The sequence below is a fragment of the Pantherophis guttatus genome, chromosome 7 (genome assembly GCF_059756535.1).
Source record: "Pantherophis guttatus breed Tessera chromosome 7, ASM5975653v1, whole genome shotgun sequence".
Taxonomy (NCBI): Eukaryota; Metazoa; Chordata; class Lepidosauria; order Squamata; family Colubridae; genus Pantherophis; species Pantherophis guttatus.
The window spans coordinates 38,229,917-38,251,228 of NC_142069.1; the positions used below are offsets into that span (position 1 = coordinate 38,229,917).

Sequence of the window (21,312 nt, forward strand, 5' to 3'; positions counted from 1 at the left end):
GTAGGAGGCTGTTGCAGCCAAAAATGGAGCTCTCGAGCCTGTTTTCGCTGGCAGAGCACTCGGGTCATGACAGGTGCCCCCTCAACAAAAGTGATGTCATGCTGGCCACACCCACCCTGACCACACCCACCCCACCCCAGCCACACCCACCCCAGCTGCCTGAGATCAAACACAAACCTGATGCAGCCCTCAATGAAATCGAGTTTGACACCCCTGGTCTACATAATGTATTTCCTCAAGAGTTCCCATCAACTACAGACCAATTATTTTCTCAACAACCTTTTCCAGAAAGAAGAAAGGATACTAGATGACAGTTACTGAAAACTGTTGGATCCAAATATGGGCCATCTCTTAAGGAGAGAAGCACTAGAATTTTTTCAAGGCAGGAAGTACCACTTCATCCATCAAGGAGGCCAATAAGCATGGATACATTTTATGCTTTCAAGAAACATTTCTAAAGAAAAATGCCTACCTTGGATACCTCTGTTTGTGCTTGAAGTAAATAGGCTCCTATGCACTGTTGATACCTATTTTCATGCTGTATTAGAAAAGCATTTCGTAGTCCCAAAGCTAAGGAAATAGAGAAACATGATATAGCTTTATTCCAGATCTCTATAAACAACAAATAACTGCCTTTCAGTTTGTAACAGGAAAATGTAACTGCTGCTGATGTACAGTGCATGCAGTGAATAACTTCAATAGAGTGGTCAGCTAACTTTCTTTTATATAAAAGTAGGCAACAGTGACTTTTGGGTTAATTTCATGGAGCCATTTTGGAATATTAGTTATTAATCCATTGAGATTTCTTAACTGGTTCTTTTTCCTTAAAGTCTTTTATTGGGGGAAAGAGATGAGAATGCCAGGATGCAATACATATATACATAAAAATAGGTCTCATCAAAGACAATGGGTGTTTCTACTCTCTAATGTTGGTTTCCCCCATTTATTGTTTTGCCTCTGTCTTATTCCTATCATGTAAGTTCCTAAACAAAGATAGCTCAGGTTTAGATGTAAATGCAGTCTAAAAAGTGGCCCTAAGTGGTAAGAAAACAGCAACAACAACAAGATTTCCAAAAATATTCATGAAAATCAGTGTTGAGTACTAAGCACAAAGTTCTTCAAGGAAATTAAAATGCAATATCACACACACTTTGGACATCCCATTTTCTCCTAACTGGTTCTTGCTCATGTAATGTCACTTCTGCTGCTAATACCTACTCTTGCTTCATCATCAAAGGAATCCCTTTCGATTGCTGTGAAGAGGATAGTATAATAATGGGCTAGCATTTTTATCAATATTAAGAAAAGGCTACTTTTATAAGTGATGATATTTAATCTCAGAGCTGTCTGAGTTACTATTTCCAAATATAATAGATTGTATTAATAGAATAGATTATATTAAATCTAAATGTGAATGTGAAAGCTAGCTTTTCCATTTCCATTTCCATTTTAATTATAAGCATACTTATTGCTATGTCATATATTTGACCTTAAATATTTCTGTCTCTATATACAAGGCAGAAATACCATATCTTCCGGCGTATAAGACGACTGGGCGTATAAGACGACCCCCTACTTTTCCTGTTAAAATATAGGATTTGGGCTATACTCGCCATATAAGACTACCCCTCTTCCAACGCACACCAAATAAAAATTAAAAAAATCAGATTTGATTTCAATATGGTAATTTTAATTAAAATGCTTATGACATGTAGGTACTTAGCAGGAAAACTGTCACTTATAAACATAAGGCTGTTTGTCATCAAACATGTAAACATAAAACAGTGCAATTGGATTAAACTTTTCCTAATTCACTCTAAAGCTGAAAGGAAGGATAAGACAATAAACCCATGGGAGCTGCCATGCTGTTTGTTTTCTAAGCTGTCAACCGAACTGGAACTGATGATGATAGGAGGAAGATAACAATAGAGAGCCAGTGCCGGGCAAGTCCCTGGCGAGTCAGCAATGCCCATCATAACTGCAAGCTATTTTTACAGGTTTGGCTGGCGTGACAGTTTCCTTTTAAAAGCCTTCAAAATCCTCCTGTTCGTCATCTGATATCATAAGTACATCAATGACATCTTGTGATACATTTGTAAAACAGTCATCATATGGATCTAATTCCGTATCAGATGGTGTGGTCTCAGCTTCGGCTTCCTCTTCATCTTGCCACAAGTAGTCGTCCTCCATACCATCTAATGAATTTGATATGCCACACTTCTTGAAAGACTTGATTACTCTTTCTGCATCAATATCATTCCAGGCTTTTATAACAAATTTGCACAAAACATCCAACTGTGGAGCACGCATGTTTCCTCCTTTTGTGAATGACTTTTCACCGCTAACCATCCACTCATTCCACTGTTCTCGAATGCGATCTTTAAATGGCTTGTTTAGGCACACATCCAGTGGCTGTACCAACGATGTCAATCCTGCAGGAATAACTGCCGCATCTGTGTTTATTCTTGCAAGCCTTTGCTTGGTGCTGGGAGTTAAATGAGCCCTGAACATATCCCACACCAGTAGACTACGTTTTTGAATAAGTCCACCTGGTCGCCTGCTCCATACATTATCAAGCCATAGCTTTACCCCTTCTTCACCCATCCAGCCTTTTTCATTCACATGTACAAAACAACCAACAGGGAACTTTAGTTTCGGTATTGTTTTTCTTTTAAAAATAATCATTGGTCTCAGTTTGGAGCCATCAGCTGTGCATGCTAGTACCACTGTAAAACTGAACTTCTCATGTCCTGTTGTTTTAATTAAAATTGTTTTATCACCTTTTGGATGGACAGTTTTATTTCCAATCATATCAAAATTCATTGGAGTTTCATCCATATTTCCGATACTACTTAATGCACAGCCATGTTTATTGCGCTGTTTTATTACATATCGATGGAAACTATTTACTTTGGCATCAAGATCTGCAGGTAATTTTTGTGCAATTTTTGTCTTTTGCCTCAGTACCAAATTATGCCTTTCCAAGAATCTAGTACACCAGGATACAGTGGCCTTAAATCTGTTGCTGTGATCTGGGTTAGATTTGGCCCACTGAAGTGCAAACAAACGTATTTTATTTCGTGTCACTAGATAACCGTTTTGGCGATGCTCATTCACCATGTCTGCTACATGTTTTTCGAGTTCTGGCCAATGTGGGGTGCCCCTTCTTAATGCACACTTACCCCTTGGCATACTCTTTAATGCTTTTACATTTGCTTTCCAGTCCCGAACCATCTTTTCTGTTACTCCATATTGTCTTGCAGCAGCACAGTTATTATGTTCCATGGCAAAGTTTACAACTTTAAGTTTAAAACTGGCTTCATATTTCTTTCTTCTTGCTGGTGGTGCCATGATGGGGTCTTGACTGTTAGCTATTTGTATACTGTACTGTATGTACTGTTTCTGTACTGTATGTATTGTTGCTGTATTCTAGAGATACCTATGAGCCAGGCTGCACATCTGCCTGTCAAGGTAATGGGCTACGCTACGTGTAGTGGCAAGAGGGCTATTTTGTACCAGGTTTTTTTCCTTCACCCATGCAGCCTTGACCAGATTGGCACAGCTTCATGAATCTGAGTTGCTGGTGCTGACTGATGATGCTATGGGAGCGCCGACAACATTGACAGGAAGCTGTGCCGATCTAGTCAAGGCTGCATGCTGCTGAATGCTGGAACCAGCTGGTTGCTGAGCGGAGCTTCCCCCAGGCATCCAGGGGGATATTACTGACGCTCCGACTTCCCCAGCTGACCCCCACTGATGGCGAGCCCCACCCATCTGGGGAAGTCGGAGCGTTGGTAATATCCCCCTGGATGCCTGGGGGAAGCTCTGCACAGCAACCAGCTGGTTCCAGCATTCCAAGGCGATTCCAAGGAGCCCGAAGCGAACATCCTGGAGCAGCGCGGGCCGGCCCGGAGGCTTAAACCCCAGGCGCCCAGGTGCTGAACCCCACACAGCAGAAAAGACATGACAGCTGGTGCCCAGTTCCTTCTGCAGCCGTCCGGATCGGCGCCAAGCCAGGAAAGTGCACTGCGCACTCCCACTCTTCGCCTGCGAGCCCAGAAGAGTGGGGAAATGCAGAGCAATACCTCGTGGGGAAGGAGTACAGTTTCATTGGCAATCCTGCCCATCTCTAACATTGCATTTAGACTACAACTCCCAGCAGTGCCTGTGGGAGAAAAGGGACGTAGAAGCAAGAAGGGGCACAGCTTCCCCTCAATGTTGCCAGCGCTCCCGTCGCATCATCAGTCAGCGCCAGCAACTCAGCTGATCTAGTCAAGGCTGCATGCTGCTGAATGCTGGTGGGGCTCGCCATCAGTGGGGGTTCATCAGCAGCATGCAGCCTTGACTAGATCGGCACAGCTTCCCGAATCTGAGTTGCTGGCGCTGACTGATGACGTGACGGGAGCGCCTCTTGTAGGTTGGAACTAATTCGGAGTACAGCTTCCCCTCAATGTTGTCGGCGCTCCCGTACTGTCATCGGTCAGCGCCAGCAACTCAGATTCGGGTACCCGGCATATAAGACGACCCCCGACTTTTGAGATGATTTTCCTGTGTTACAAAGTCATCTTATATGCCAGAAAATATGGTAGATTACAGTTTTAAGAGTTGAAGTTGTTTTTAGACATATACAGTATGATTTCTTGTGATAGAAGTATCACTATAATGCTCATAACACTGGTAGTATTTAATTAATCAAATGTTGAGGAGTTAAAATAATCATATCACAGTCAGATGCATTGTATATAGAGGTATCAAAACTCTTATCAGTTGTGAATAATAGTTTCATATTAATATATGTTAGGGACATAGAAAGTGGAGAACTCAAATATCATACTGGATTTATTTGAAAGTAGATAACATAAGATTTATTTTGCAAAAAGTTCATTTTCACATGAAAAGAGTACAGTAAGAATAGATGGTTTAGATTTAACAATGAATACCAATGTCAATGCTAAATTGTGGGTTTGTCTCATCACTTTGGCTTCTTCCCCAGCACACTTTAAAAATCAAATCCACAATACAGTACATCCATCTGTAGTTCAGCATTGTATGATGTCTATTCATTACTTACAAACTGTTTCATACATGCAATGACTGTAGAGGATTTGCAATGAAAGTAGACATTATTGGAAAAGCTTCACACCCCTGTTCATTATTTAAGTTTTCTAAATATTTTAAAGAGGGCTGATGTAAATGACCAGGCCCTCAAGAAACTATTGTATACTGTATATGACATGTACAATTTATAAAATCTCTGGCAAAGAGATTTAACATACCTGTGATATGGAATGAATCAATATTTTTTACCATAATTCTATCTAATGGGATAGGCTGGCCAAGTACTATGCAGTTACCACCTTCTTCAAGCAAAGATTGCAACTCCAGACTGAAGAAAGAACAAGCAGGTGTTAAACTCAAGTCAAATCTCTGAAATGAAATGAAAAATATATTTACAATCCATGGTTGTAGGGAAAGCAGGAAAGGTTCAAATTAAGGTAAGTAGCTAAATGCAGGAGATAGGAAAAAGGATCCTCTGAGATAAATAAATAGGAATAAACAGTAGTGTGGGGGTGGGAGTAGGGCAAGTGTAAAAAATGGCAAGTTTGCAGATACAGTGTTGCGATGCAAGGCCTGGCATTTATGTGCATATACTTCAAAAGATCTAGGGGCTTTATAATGATGCCAATTTTGATATCGTTGCCCACAGTTGCCACTGAAATAGAAACTTTAGGAAGAGCTAGCAAGCTCATCTTAAATCCTCTACTTTATGTTGTAGTTTAATTAACCTTTATAGTTCAATTAATGGGAGGCAGATGGAATGGAGGAAAAGGAAACAAACGAATTTGGAAGGAGACAGGAAACTAGCTCAGAAACATACTGACACAAGTTTGGGCATGCTCAAAGAGAAGAGGGAGGAAGGAAAAGAAAAGACAAAATTATTTGAAATAAGAATATGAAATTGATGTATAAATCTAGCTACTAATATGAATAAGTAGGGCCATTTCCTGCTTCTATCAAAAGCTATACTACAAGTGTTGGTTAAAGATTGTATGATTAAGTGGGCACAAAATTTTGTAGAACCAGTGATGTTGGAAACATGGGAAAAAATTTGGGTTCAGAATGTTAAATTCACACAGTCGCAGAATTTGAGGGAAAACTTTTATAAAATGTTTTACAGATGGCATTTAGACCCTAAGAAATTGTGTATGTACCCTAATGTTCAGCCAAAATGTTGGAGATGTGACTGCTTAGATGCTACATATTATCATGTTTGGTGGACCTGTAAGAAAGTTAAGGCTTTTTGGATAATAATTTGGTGGGTTATGCAGAATGTTTTGAAGAAAAAAATTCAATTTTCTCCACAATTGTTTTTATTGGGTATAGTTAAGGGTTTTACATCGGGTGAAACTAAGTTGATATTGTATATGATAACAGCAGCGAGATTATTGATAGGTAAATATTGGAAAAATGAAGCTTTGCCCACTATCGAGGAATGGACTTTGAAGATGGCCAGTTTTGCAGAGATGGCAAAGATTTCAGCATATCTAAAAGATCGCTCACAAGAGATTTATGAATGGGAGTGGAAAAAGTGGATAGATTATGTGCAGAATAAATATCAAACTAGGAAGTATCAAATAGCTTTTCACTGAAAGTATTATATAAAGATAGAAATATTTGAGTTTTGTGAAGATGAAAAATTATATGGGGGATGGAGGGGTTCAAGTTTTATAAAAAGGGGGTTTTGAATGGATTATATTCTATGGAAGTCCGGGGGGGAGGGGAGGGTTGGGGGGGGGTTGGGAGGGTTAGGGTGGTTGGGGAGGTTGGGGTGGGTTGGGGGGGGAAATGGGGTGAAAATGTAATTGTAAAACTTTTGCAATAAAAAAAAAAGCTATACTACAAGTGTCTACTTTCTACAACATGCTAAACCATAATAGGGTTTCTTTATTTTTGGCTTAATGAGAAATGTGAATCATCATGCTCAAGAAATCATAGCATAGGAGTGTCAAACTCATGTTGTCACGGTGGTGTCACATGATGTATTGGGACATTTCCCCCCTTTGCTAAACTGGATGTGACGTGTGATGCATCCAGCCTGTGGGCTGGGAGTTTGACAGCCCTGTCATAGCGTTATGCTTGAACCAGGCTAATATACCTTGTTCAACAAACCATGATTACAGCTAGCCCCATCTTAGTGGTTTTCTGAAGCAAGTCACTCTTTGCATAGCTTTTGACATAAGCCAGAAACATTCTCTGGTTATTAATAGGTATTTACTACCTATTGTGAAGAGACCCAAGGGGAGTTCCCATCCAATATCCTTCAGCCAAGCTGTAATAACTATTATGCACAATGAAATAGAAGATATTGAAAGTATGGAACCAAATCCAAAAAACAAACATGGTTGACATAAGCAGGTATTACAGGTCCTCCAAAGACTTGCCTTGTATCATGGCAACCCTTAAAGCCCTTCTGTTCTGGGAGACTAACTTTCACCAAAGAATAAACCAATGGCTTTAGTGTATGGTTTACAAGAGTATTTTTTGTTCCTTTAAAGTTGATCTTCAAGGATAAGCTTCCTCCCTCCCTCCTCAGCTAAGCTGAGTCTTTGCATTTCAGTAGGTCTGTTTTTCCCCAATTTCTAGGGATTTCTTTATACTAAGACATGTTTAGACTGCTGCAAATTCCTTATTTCCATCTGCCATCTCTTTGATCTATATTTTTCCATCTTCTTAAGATTGGTTCCTGCTGATTCGAAAGTTGTTGATCAGGATGGCACTAAGATGGACAACAGAAGTTGGGGGCCATTCCAAAAAGTAATACCTCCATATAAGCAAACAATGGGCTTGTTTGGTAAGGTATGTCTTTGTAAATGTTAGCAAGATGTGCTCTCTATCAGAAACTGTCTCAGGAAGAAAAAAGAAAACGGGACACAATTCCAAGTGCTGAATGAAACAGTTCTGAAAATAAGTCAGGTAGCTTTTTGCAAAAGGACATAGTTTAGCTCCATAGTCCTTTTCTGAATTCTTTGATAATTAAATAGTTGCTTTGCTAGTTGTCTACAATTCCTGTTCCCAACAAGTCAAAATGTATAAAAATGCAGCTGATTTTTATTTTTCTCTTTCTTTCCTTTTTTATTTTGTTACCTTTTTATATCTGTTAGGTTTTGTAATCAATAGCAAATCATCAAATAGGAAGAGATAGACGTCGGTAAATCGCATAGATTCTGCAAAGCAAATAAAGGTGAACCATGATACAGGTACATTAAAAACAAAACTATTTTCTGAGCTCCTCACTACTTCTTGATTTTGGCAGGTCTAACAGAAAATTTTGGAAGAAGTTGAAAAGTATGTTATCTATGTTTTCTAACCAATAGATCTTTGATTTTAAAATATCCTTTTATGTATGAGGAAATTGGAAGAAAACAGCCCCTTCCTATTAATACCCTACAACTTTAAAAGTATAAAAAGATTAAATTTGTATTTTAATTATTAAACATTCATATCAGCCACGGTGGTACTGTATGGACTACAATGTAAAGATAGATCTTCATGTAAAAATTCTTGCAATTGTATCTACAAGGCTGAATTATGTAAATGCTTGCAAAGCACTGGTAGCAGCAGAAGTAACTTTAGGGCACACTATGGATTTCAAGTCTAGAGTTCTACAGTAACTGCTCCTGTTCATCAGGAAAAAAACCCAGTCCCATAATAGGAGAGAACTGGCTAAGAGAAAGGAGTTGCAGTTGCACCCATAACAGGCTGAACAAAAGAATTCCTCAAGAATTAATACTTTAGTAGACCTCTGAACCAATCCTGGGAATACCTGTATGTAAGCAAGGGAACACCTGTTGGAGATTCACTTGGTCATGTCTAAGTAATAGACTTTGATTTTGCAAACCATGAAGAGGGATGCTATCTTGATTTTATAAAATCTCTGAATACTTAACATTTGTGGCATTTATGGAAGCCCTAGTTTTCTTTGATTAATGCTCTGATTTCAAACTATGGTCATGTACTTTTACTTATTAAATAGTAAATATCCAGAATTGGACACAAAAATGAGCTAGAAATTCTACCTGGATAACATGTTTTCTGTGCCTTATTTTGTTAAGACTTTGTTTCTGTTCTTTCGTGAGGTTTGGAAGCTATTTCATCCTGCATACTGTCTAATATGCCTGTAAATATGAAATATTGTATTTACCTGCAAGTATCAATCGGCCTTCAAGAACAAGTGATCTCTTTGTAGGTGACAAGATGTTTTCATGTGGATTATCTCTTAGCATGTACTTGAGAGGCTTAAGATGGGGGAAAAGGAAGCCAGAAAAGGCCACTTAGTAGATAAGTGAATTTTTATTTGAAAATGTAAAGAAAATAAATAACAAGTAGATGTCAATAAAAAACAAACTGACCCACCATGATACTGTTAAGGGCTACGAGAATAAAATCTCATGTACAAACTTCACAATAAAAAGTTATTAAGCACTAATCTTTAGCCCTGCTTTGTTAATGAGATCAGGGATTCTGACTTCAGCAATACACGCACATATTTGTTTCTGGTCATGCTTTCTTCTCTTGGAGGCTGGCCAAAGAAATGAAAATGCTGAGTATAACTATGATATACCATATTCAAACATTAAAAAAATGTTATAAAAGAGCAACTGGAACATGGGGGAGGGACTGAAGGGGTGAAAATACAAGATTTTCGTTTTAAGAGTTTCCAAGGCCATACTTGCCTGGAGACCCTTCAACCTTCATAGTTCATACTGTGATACATCATTTGAAACAAATAATCAACAGATGGTAATCTTTCATATTCAATATTGTGTCTGAATATTGTGATCTACCTGCCATGAAGGTGGAATATGCACACTATGTGATAATGGTTAGAATTTTTTACTTCATTTATATGACAATTCTTAGGTGAGAAAGATTAAAGACTATACTATAAAATTTTCTGTGATAATCAATAAATTGCATACCTCAGGAACAAACTGTCTCTTGTCTTGATCCCAAAGTGAAGGCCAAATTATAATTTCCTGAAGCTGTTTAAATTTCTGAAAATTATCCAACCATTTCACTTTACCTTCCAAATCCCCTAAAAATATGCAACAGAAAGTCAAGACTTGATGACTGATAATATCTCTATAAACATTTATAGTGGCAAACTATGATCATTAGCAATCTTTACACAAAGTAGTGAATGTTTACACACACACACCCTAAAACGGAATTGTCAGATTTTTAGTTTCTTGTGCTTATTTTAATTGGAATAGGTTGATTTTTTTTCAGTAAGTTTGTCCAATACTACTACTAATAGTAATATTAAATAATGTGTACATTAATTTTCAGAACAAAAAGGTTCCCATATCCATATCTGTGGACATGTGAGCATTGCCTTAGCTCAGCTCCAGTGTGCATATGCATGCTGGTCAGCTGATTTTCGGGACTTCCAGTCCCACTGGGGACCTCCCCAGCCTGGGGAGAGTGAAAAATGGGCATCCCGGACCCACTGGAAGTCAGGAAATGAGCCATTTCCAGCCTCTGGAGGGCCTCTGGGGTGTGTGTGTGTGTGTGTGTGGGAAAGGTTGTTTTTGCTTTCCCCAGGGTCCAAGAAAACCTCTGGAGCCTGGGGAGGGTGAAAAACAGGCCTACTGGGCCCACTGTACTATTGCGTGCCAAAAGCGGGGGTCATGCAGCGGGGTTGTGTGTGCATGTGTGTGGGGGGCAGGGTACATTGAATTATGGGTGGGGACATGCGTGTTGCAATATTTTCAGGATCAGACTCAATAAGATCAAGGAGAGTTAAAGATTTAACTATATATTCTTTTATTTACATTAGGCATTCTATATTCACTGAATATTCACAGATAGAAGCGAGGGAAATGGTGTAGGTAGCTCCTTATATATACAATGGGTGGAGCTATATGTGGGAGTGGTGAATTATGAATACATTAAGAAGTGAAGAATAAGTTAACCCCTGATACCCTGTCTGTACACTATTTACACATTGGAGAATAAGGCATTTATATCTGACAAATCCCCCTCTAAATGCCGATTCGTTACACAACACCAGTTACATTCAGATTCAGGACAATACAAAACATACAACTTTGAGGTTAAGTATTTATGCTGTTTAGAAGGTAAAGGCTTCGTTAATATATCAGCTAATTGTTCTGAAGTGTCGCAGTGCACTGCTTTAATAAATCCATCCTGAGATAATTGTCTCACATGTTTAAATTTTATATCTATATGTCTGGATCTTTGTCCAATGGCATCAGATCTAGATATTTCAATGGCTGCTTTATTGTCTTCATGCATAACAAAAGGCAGAGCAGGTTTTTTCCAGACATCTGAAATTAAATCATTAAACCATACAAGATTATTTGCGGCCTTGGATAAACAAACATATTCCGCTTCTGTTGTTGAAGTAGCCACTAGTTCTTGTTTACCAGTGTACCAGTAAACTGGACAGTCATTTAAGAGGAATACATAACCGGATGTGCTTTTTCTGCATGAGGTGTCTCCAGCCCAATCTGCATCTGCATAACACGTAAGCTTTGGTTCTTTAATATCATTAGGTTCTAACATTAAACAAAAGTCTAGTGTACTTTTTAAATATCTTAAAATTCTTTTAACAGCTTCCCAGTGGTACATTGTTGGTTTGCTGACATGCCTAGATAATAAATTGAGTGGTAAAGCGATGTCCGGTCTAGTCCAATTAGATATGTAAAGGAGTGAACCTATGATTGATCTATAAAATGTATTGTCCTTGAACTCGGGAGAAGATTCATCAGAATTCCTTAGAAAGTCAGTTTGCATAGGGGTATCACAAGGCTTGGCATTGTTTAAGTTGCATTTATTTAAAAGATCTATGATCTTATCTCTCTGGGTAAGTTTGAATCCCCTTTTTGTCTTATTAATTTGGACACCAAGGTATTTGTTTACCTTGCCTAAAGATTTCAATGAGAAATGTTCATTTAGTTTAGTTACAAAAGTTTCTCTTCTTTCTTTATGTTTTCCTATGTATAAAATGTCATCCACATAAATCAATACAAATTCAATGTAATCATCACCCCTTTTGACAAAGAAACAATTATCAGCGGTGGTAGCGTTGAAGTCCATGGTCTTAAGTACTTTTACTAAACAATCATACCACCGTTTACCAGATTGTTTTAGCCCGTATAAACTCTTGTTTAACAACCAAGTCTCATTTTTGTTTGTGTATGGACTATGAGGTGCTCTCACGTATATTTCTTTATCTAATTTTGCGTGTAGGTACGCAGTCTGTATGTCATATTGGAATACATCTAGATTGAGTGCTGAAGCTACCACTAGAGCTGTTTTGACACTCTCTGTTCTTACAGTGGGGGAATACGTGTCAGTATAGTCTTCTGGATATTTCTGTGCATAACCCTGTGCAACCAATCTAGCTTTGTATAGAGTATTTCCTCCCTCTAAATTCTTAATTTTATATATCCATCTGGTACCAATAATTGTCTTATCTTTAGGTGCAGATGCAGGTGTAAATACATTTAGTCCTTGTAAACTTTCCACCTCTTTCTTCATTGCTAATTCCCATTTTTCTTTTTCTTCGTGAGGAAGTTTTAACACTTCCTCGTATGTATTGGGTGTTGTTGTTTCACCATTCATGTGCATTACATAATCCTTGTATTTATTTGGCATTTGATTTCTGGTGTTTCTAATGATTTTCTCGGGTTTACTATCGTTATCATGCAAATATCTTGCTTCCTTTTTTGTTAGTGTATCTGTCTTTATTTTGAGTTGGCTATTTGTCCAAGTTTTGGTTTTGTTTTTATATTTGTTGATATTTTGTTTTTCTATAGTCCCTTTCTCATGAGATTTTGTATCTTCATGTTTATTTGGGAATATCTCATTAAGATGTAATTTAGACCAGTTAGCTTGTTCATGGAACACAGCTGTTCTGGAGACTATAAATTTGTTGTTACTATCAATGAATCTGTATCCTTTAGTGCCAGTCTCATATCCCATAAATCTGAGTCTCCTGGACACATTTTCTCCCTTTCTTCTTAATTGTTTAGGTATGTGTACGTCTGCTGTGACTCCAAATATATGCATGTGTGCTAATTTTGGTTTTCTATCATACATCACTTCATATGGTGTCTTATTTATAATGCTGGACCATGTTCTATTTTGTGTGTAATTTGAATAATGTAAGGCTTCTGACCAGAATTGTTTGCTTAAGCCAGCATCTTCCAATGTGCATCTAATCATGGTTTGTAATGTGGAATTTTTTCTCTCTGCAATCCCGTTTTGAAACGGAGAAAATGGACTAGATGTGTAATGTAACATTCCTTTGTCTTTTAACCATTGTGAGAATTCTTTAGACATGAATTCGCATCCTCTGTCTGTCATAATTTGTTTTATTTTGGTGTTGTGTTGTGTTTCTATGCGTTTGTAAAATTCTTTAAATTTTTGAAATGTTTCATCTTTGTGTTTTAATGTGTAAACAAATCCATAGCGGCTATAATCGTCCACTATTGTCAGGAAGTAACGTTTCCTATAAGTGATTGATGGAGTTAATGGACCAACTAAGTCCATGTGTACTAAATCAAAAATTTTGTTAGTTGATCTGGTAGATTTTCTTGGCCTGGGACTAGTTTTTAGTTTTGTAGATTTACATACTGAGCATTCCAGATAATTTTCACAATTCTTTATTTTAACACCTTCTGCGTGTTCAGTCATTTTTTGCACTACAGGAAAACTGGCATGTCCTAACTTCCTATGCAATATGTGAGCACACTCATCATGAATTGGTTTACCTATCTTTGGCTTCTTATCGTTGTGTGCATCTGTGTGATCATGAGATATTTTACATTCATCATTGTCACTGTTGCTAACATTCTCATCATCTATTTCAATACAGTCTTCCATATTTGAATCAATGTTATGTAACCATTTTTCTTTCGTTATTAGGTAAGGTAGTCCTCCTTTAGTCACCACAGTGCCTACATTTATTTTATTCTTTTCCAAAGTTGCCTTTCCTTTTGAAAAGACAATGTTAATGTCAGAATCTCTGCTTAGTTTTATGGCACTTAATATGTTATGAGGTATTTCAGGTATTAGTAATACCCCCTCTATTTTTCCTAAACCAGGCAAGGTTACATTTCCTCTGCCTAATACTTGAACCTTTTCTTGGTTAGCTACCTTAATTACAAATTTATCTTCTGCAAATGAAGACAATATACTTTTGTTATTAGTGGTGTGATTAGTTGCTCCAGAATCAATAAGCCAATTATTGTTCTCACTTTGTTGTGTGTTAGTGTTGTCTTGTTTATTTAATCCATTCAGTGAACCAGACTTTCTATCCTTTGAATTGTCTCTGCCCCCTCTATTCTCTCTGTGATTTGGTGGGCTCCTATATCTATGCCTTTCTATGGAAGGCTGTCTATAATCGTATTTGTTTCTGTATTCTGATCTATATCTTTCTTTTAAGAATTTTGGGCAATCTCTTCTATTGTGTTCCCTGGATCCACAATTATGACATTTAAATGTTCCACTATATTTTTCTTGGAAAGCTACTTTCCTATATGGTTTATGTTCTGTGTGATTGTTAGAACGATTTCTTCTAGAATTATCTTCTGTTATCAATTTGTTAGATAGGCTTTCTATGGATAAATACCCTAGATTGATTGTGTCTAAATGTGACATAAAATTGTCCCATGATGGGTCAAGTGAGTTGATAATGACACTTTTCATTGTTTGGTCTGAAATCACCTCCCCCCTCAAATGCAGTTTAGCTCTTATTTTGTTCAAAGATATTAAATGTTCACTTATGGAAACCCCTGGTTTTATCCTAGATGAAAAGAAGTCTTTAGATATCCTTGTGGTGGTGGCTACACTGTCACTGTGAAACAAATTAAACATGCATTGAATAATTTCTGAAACAGTCAAATTTGGCTTAATGCTGTGATACATTGCAGGAGACACACTAGATATTATTAAGAAAAAAGCTCTATGGTGTAAACAATCTATTTTTAGTGTCCAAGGTCTTTTTGGGGGACTAGTGATAAAAAACAGTAAGTTTTCCTTCATAAAGACAACCTGGAGCTGTTGATACCATTCTTGTAAATTAATGCCATCAACCCTTAGTTTTGGGAAGTCACTGGGTAAATTTTCGACATTATTGGGTCCATTACTTACAACCTGAGGTAGTCCGTGGTCTCGTAAATGCAGAAAATTGCAAAACGGCGTGGGGATGCTCGCTACGAGTCTGCATGATCTTCTCTCCTGTTCATGTCTTCCCGGATCGTCAGCGTAGTTTCGCGCATGCGCGATGCTCATTTCTTCTTCGGCGTCGTTGTGGAAGGTTCTCCTCACTGCGGCTTGCTCGCTCTGCTCTTCTTCAGATGAGTCGGTCTCTGGTTCGACTTTGGGGGTTCTGGCGACGGTGGCTGTTCTTCCTCTTCTATTGAAAGCGTTGGTGCTTGCTTCGGTCTGCGGCGTGGGGCGGTATCGGCAGGGCTCTCTGGGTTCCGGCGTCAGCGCTCTAGTAGTCAGGATGGGAGCGGGCAGGTCTTGAGGCATTGGCTTGCTCGTTCGCTTTTTTGGTGTCTTTTTAGTAATTTTCAGTTTTGGCCCAAATGCAGCAAAGAGCGTTTTCATCGCTGATTTTATTTGGTGTTTTGTTGGATCTTCCTCGCTTTCTGGTTCTGATTCTTCTGAAGTGTTTGAATCTTCCTTTTCGTTTTCGTTGTCCGATAATATTTTTCGCGCCAGAAATTTTGAATTGAGTTTGCTGATTGGCTCTGCTTCGTTCATCTTGGAGGCCGGTTGAAACCAAGATGGCTGCCATTCAAATTTTTGCGCGGGATCATCGTTTTTCTTCTTTGTGATGATTTTCTCCGCAGTCATATTACTCACTATTTTTGGATCTTTGGGTTTTTCGTTGGTGATGTTTTTCTCTCTCGCTGCTCCGCTGTTCTTTAGCATATCTTGGAGGTCCGCGATGAGGCTTTCATCATTCTTCTGGCTTTTCAATAGTTTTAATATCTCTGACCTGAGTTCGTTATTTTCTATTTCGATTTCCTCCTGGTCATCAATTATTTCTTCGTCTTCAGTGGTGTATTCTTCGGATTCTCTCGAAATTGCATTCGTGGATTCGTTGATTATTTCTTGTTCCGTTTCCATTTCTTTGCTGTAGGCCCTGGTGTTGGGCCTATCTTTCTTAGACATTTTAAAGCCTTTTATTGAGTCAATTAACCATCCTCAGCTACCAGTTTGTTGCAATATTTTCAGGATCAGACTCAATAAGATCAAGGAGAGTTAAAGATTTAACTATATATTCTTTTATTTACATTAGGCATTCTATATTCACTGAATATTCACAGATAGAAGCGAGGGAAATGGTGTAGGTAGCTCCTTATATATACAATGGGTGGAGCTATATGTGGGAGTGGTGAATTATGAATACATTAAGAAGTGAAGAATAAGTTAACCCCTGATACCCTGTCTGTACACTATTTACACATTGGAGAATAAGGCATTTATATCTGACAATGCGTGTGCGCTCCCCCCCTGTGCTCTCCCCCTTTTGGCACGCAGCAGCAAAAAGGTTAGCCATCACTGCCCTAGGCCTTCAGAGGTAATTTAAGGCTTGTGTAGAGAGAAAAAAAATCCAAAACTGAAAGATATTATAGCCTTTGAAATGAGGCAGTGGAGATATAACACTGTAATGAAGTAACATCAACCTTGCGTTGCTATTTTATTTCTTAAAATCACAGAACAACTTTTTGCACATTTCTTTGAGAAACTCAGAATAGAACAAATCTCAAAGCAGCATTGATGTTTTGAGTTTCTTTACTCACGTATTGATGTTTCCACCTTTTCCTTCAGTGAATTAATGATAACTTTCTCTGCTGCCTCTGTATTTTTCCAAATGTTCTTTAACAGGAGGGGATAACGGGTCAACTTGTGTAAAGGTGCAACTAACATTTCAGCTAGACGGAGTCGCTTACATTCTTTATTCCGCTCACACCACTGTTAAATTTGATGGAAAAGACACATTAGGAAACAATTTCAATGGGATTTCTTAACAGAATGGATATTGGTCATACCATAAACCATTTATTTCTTAAGTTTAAATTGAATATGACATTATTTATTGGATAACTTACATCTTTGCAAATTATTCTACTTTTAAGTGAATCTTTTAAATAGCATTCTTATACTATTACTTTTAAACATTACACTTAAAAAAATTAAAGCAATAAAAGAATAAAAAAATAGGAAATTCAAAAAAGAAAAATAGAAATAAGAATAGAAAAAATAAGTACATAGTAAAAAAAGAAATATATAAACAAGACTTCATTCTTGACTGAACAAAAATAAATTATTTTAGTAATCAACTATACAAAACAATCAACTAAAACACTTTTAGTTACAATACAGAAATAGAAAAAGTGTTCAACATTTAAAAATGTGGCTTAAAAACATTGTTATGTTAAAGCTTTTTTGTGTTAAGTCTGACTTTGCTAATTTTTGTTTTCATAAACACATGCATTTTTTTTTCCCTTCGCAGCAATTTTGAGATGGCTTCCCACTGCTGCCTTCTGTACATATTTACTTTTCCTTCCAGGCTTGCTTGCCTCCCTACTATTTCCTGGTCATCTTCATTCAAGTATCAACCAGATATGACCCTGTTTAGCTTCTGAGATCAGCCAAAATGAGCTAGCTGTGCCATTTGGCAGAACATAGTGATTTGTTCTGGACATAGTGAAATCAATTTAAACACTGTAAAAGAGATCAAAGACAAAATTAATAGCTTTACTTTCAAAAAGGTCCCAAAATCTTCTCTTTTTTTCAGTTTTTCCAAGTAAAAAATAGCAGAAGTGTACGTCAGACAATATATTTGGTGGCTCTGACACAGGTTACCTTGGAAATGCTGGAAGATAAACAAAATATTAGGCACTTATTGGTAGAGTACAAATCATACTGATCCATATGTTTTTTTTAAAAAAAATTGCCTTGAAATTTTTATCTAGCCATGATGCTGATGCTGAACTTTCTATGTATTAATACTAGTTCTTTGATCGTGATTGTTACAAAAACAAAAGTACAGTGGGCATGATCCAGTCTTATTGCAAGATTTAAAATAGTAAGCAAATTCATTTAGGATGATCCATTGATTTTAGTAAAATTTACTGTATTTCTCAAGAAAGGGATAGGATCATGGAACCTATTGGTTTTCTTTGGCTTACAAAGGAAACTATCCCTAAAACCTCATTTTACCAGACTTAATGCAAGTGACCAGTGGTGAGTTTCAGAAATTTTTACTACCGGTTCTGTGGGTGTGGCTTGGTGGGCATGGCATGGCTTGGTGAGTGTGGCTTGGTGGGCGTGGCAGGGGAAGGATACTGTAAAATCTCCATTCCCACCCCACTCCAGGGAAGGATACTGTAAACTCTCTATTCCCTCCCCAATTCAGGGGAAGGTTACTGCAAATCCCCATTTCTTCCTGATCAGCTGGGATTTAGGAGACAGAGAATAGATAGGGGCGGGGCCAGTCAGAATTTTTACTACCAATTCTCCAAACTACTCAAAACTTTTGCTACCGGTTCTCCAGAACTGGTCAGAATCTGCTGAAAACCACCTCTGCAAATGACGTTGCATATAAAGACCGAATTTCAGCTGTGATTTGTATATTTTGGATAATCAGAGAATTACTTAACTAGCATAGTTTGCATGATGCACATCACAACTTAATCACACAAATCATATAAAACTGCCATGCCCTATTCTCCCATTCAATGGACCGTTCTCAACAACAGAGACCTTTCCTCCCAATTAGCCTGTTAAAGCAAAATTTCACTGCTGTGATGGTCTTGCATTGTATATAGTTATCCAAACAGACCTATCCAAAGGCCAGATTTCCATTTACTCATCATAGCCACAATGACGAAAGACTTGGAACCTGCACCAAATTAAGAGCACCAAAATATTCTAGATACCCAGAAGTCAACAGACTTGGGAAAAACACATTATCATAACTAGAGGAAAGGAAGCCACTTTGAACACTTGTGGCTAAAATACCTTTATATGTGACATCATAGTGTTTTGAGACTAAAATGACAGAATTGTGGGTTTCTTTAGGAGAATTAAAGTTTCTGCTTTCCAACATTTCTTACCAGGTTCATAATGGAATGTATTCAGTAACTTATTACCTTTGTGAGTACACTGATGAAATCAAGGGAGGGGGTTCGCCCAAGAAGATGATCCTCCATGGTGCTAAATAAACTGGTTACAAAACTTAGAGTCACCTAAGCAAAGAATATATTTATTATTTAAAATTAATTTGGGACCAAATACTAGACTTTAAGATATGCACGGTATGAGGATCTGTAAAGTTTGCAAGCCATCCCGAATCACCTTATCAGTGAGGGGAGGTGGCATATTAATTTAATAAATAAAATAAATAAAATGAGCCACATTCCTTTCCATTGAAGTTTTTGAAATAAATGGGATTAAAAACTGAAGAGAGCTCTTTTTGTGCAGCAGGGAAAGACCACCTCATCTGCCGCAATTGGGGCTTGAAAATGTTTTGGGATGTCACTGTGTAATTGGTAGGAAGGCATCACAACCACATAGAAAAAAGGCTATTTTTTCCTGTTAATCTTCCCAAACATTACTTGCTGTACTTCTCTTCCACTTCAATTCTCAATTCTCAAGCATAGTTGTTTCACTGCAACAGAGTTTGTCCTGGCTTGTTTTGGTACAAGTGACTGTGACCGTTTTTCCAGATCATTCCTTGGGCAGCCAAATTAGGCTTGGCAAAAAAAGCTTTTCACTGTTTTCAATGGAACGTTTTCTTAAATCTTATTACTGAGGATGAGCAATTCTAGATGGGCCCAGGTTGGGTGGATGGACTGCTCTGTTGAATTTGTGTAGCACCGTCTATGAATGTTCCTTTGAAATTAAATTAAAATATATTTCTGGATCTTATGTATCGTTCCAAGACAGGGAGCCAAAGACATTCTTTTATAACGCTAAGATGTCAAGATCTTTTTTCTTTCTCTTGCTTAAAATAAGGACACATCTATGAATTATTAACAGATACTAAAATGAGTTTTGAATGATTATTAAAAAAAGTATGTTAGATTTGGTGAGTGCACAGTTTTTAACCACTCAGACCAGGATTCCAAATTCTGTTCAACATACTTTATAACATACTTTATAATTAAATCACAACTTTGGGAAAAAATGCTTTGGAAAAGTTAATATCTTGTATTTTCTATTTCAATTTTCCAGAGATTTATATTTTAAAAAACAAGCAGTATTGGATTATTTTGATACCAATAATATTTTTCTTTAATTATTACTGTGCCACAGTGGCGTCATGATTAGAGTGCAGTACTGTAGGCTACTTCTGTTGCCTGCCGGCTGCCTGCAATTTGGCAGTTCAAATCTCACCAGGCTCAAGGTTGACTCATCCTTGTATCCTTCCCAGGTGGGTAAAATGAGGTCCCAGATTGTTGGGGGCAATATGCTGACTCTGTAAACCGCTTAGAGAGGGCTGTAAAGCACTGTGAAACAGTATATAAGCCTAAGTGCTATAGTTATTACATTAATTTGTTGGCATGAATAATTCTGGTATAGCTACATTTTTATTATCACTAAAGTTCCTTGTCACCTGATTTAATTTTTCCAGGTTTGCAAACAGTAACTCGGGATCCACATCTGGTAGGAGTTCTTTGCTCTGTAGGTACTTTAATGTATCCATAAAGATCTTTGAAAAACAAAGAAACAAACAACAGTTTATGGATAATAATTTATTTTCAAAATCCTTGAATGTTACCCTTGCTACTAGTTCTTCTTTTGAGGAAGCTAATCCATTATAGTTCTAAAACAGAGCTCAGATTTCACTCAAAGACTATTTTGTTTTTAAACTAGAATTTCAGAATTATTATAATTTTGAAATCATAATCATAATCATCTTATTTATTTATAGGGGAAACAGAGAGATTTAGACAGAAATAATTTTAGTCAAGAATTAGTTATGATTATTAGAACTGAAATAAACTTATCCCTGTCAGAAAACAGTGTTATAATTTAAGAGAGTGGGGACATTTTGTTGTTGCCATTATTAAAGGACTGGGAATATCTGATCCCTGCCCAAACTATTTCAGATCATCTGGGGAGCTATTAGTAAATTACAAACTGTGCTCTGTCCATCCCCCAAATAACCCAAAAATCTCAAGAATAGCACTACATTTCAAGGACCTGCAATATATGCCTGTATATTAGAGAATGCATCTCAATTCCCTTCAGTTCTCC

The 21,312-nt window shown here is 37.5% G+C and overlaps 1 protein-coding gene across 1 annotated transcript in view; it reads right to left on the minus strand.

The window, feature by feature from the left end:
- The window catches only part of PLEKHG7 (pleckstrin homology and RhoGEF domain containing G7), a 43,021-nt gene that overhangs the window by 2,549 nt on the left and 19,160 nt on the right, over positions 1-21,312 (minus strand). Inside the window, exons 8-16 of the mRNA XM_087874013.1 lie at positions 20,669-20,764; positions 19,203-19,298; positions 17,810-17,923; positions 16,848-17,019; positions 9,981-10,096; positions 9,203-9,296; positions 8,146-8,225; positions 5,277-5,427; positions 473-570 (exon numbers count right to left, since the gene is read on the minus strand). Of these exons, the coding sequence (XP_087730139.1) occupies positions 473-570; positions 5,277-5,427; positions 8,146-8,225; positions 9,203-9,296; positions 9,981-10,096; positions 16,848-17,019; positions 17,810-17,923; positions 19,203-19,298; positions 20,669-20,764 (1,017 nt within the window). The remainder of the gene's footprint in view (positions 1-472; positions 571-5,276; positions 5,428-8,145; positions 8,226-9,202; positions 9,297-9,980; positions 10,097-16,847; positions 17,020-17,809; positions 17,924-19,202; positions 19,299-20,668; positions 20,765-21,312) is intronic.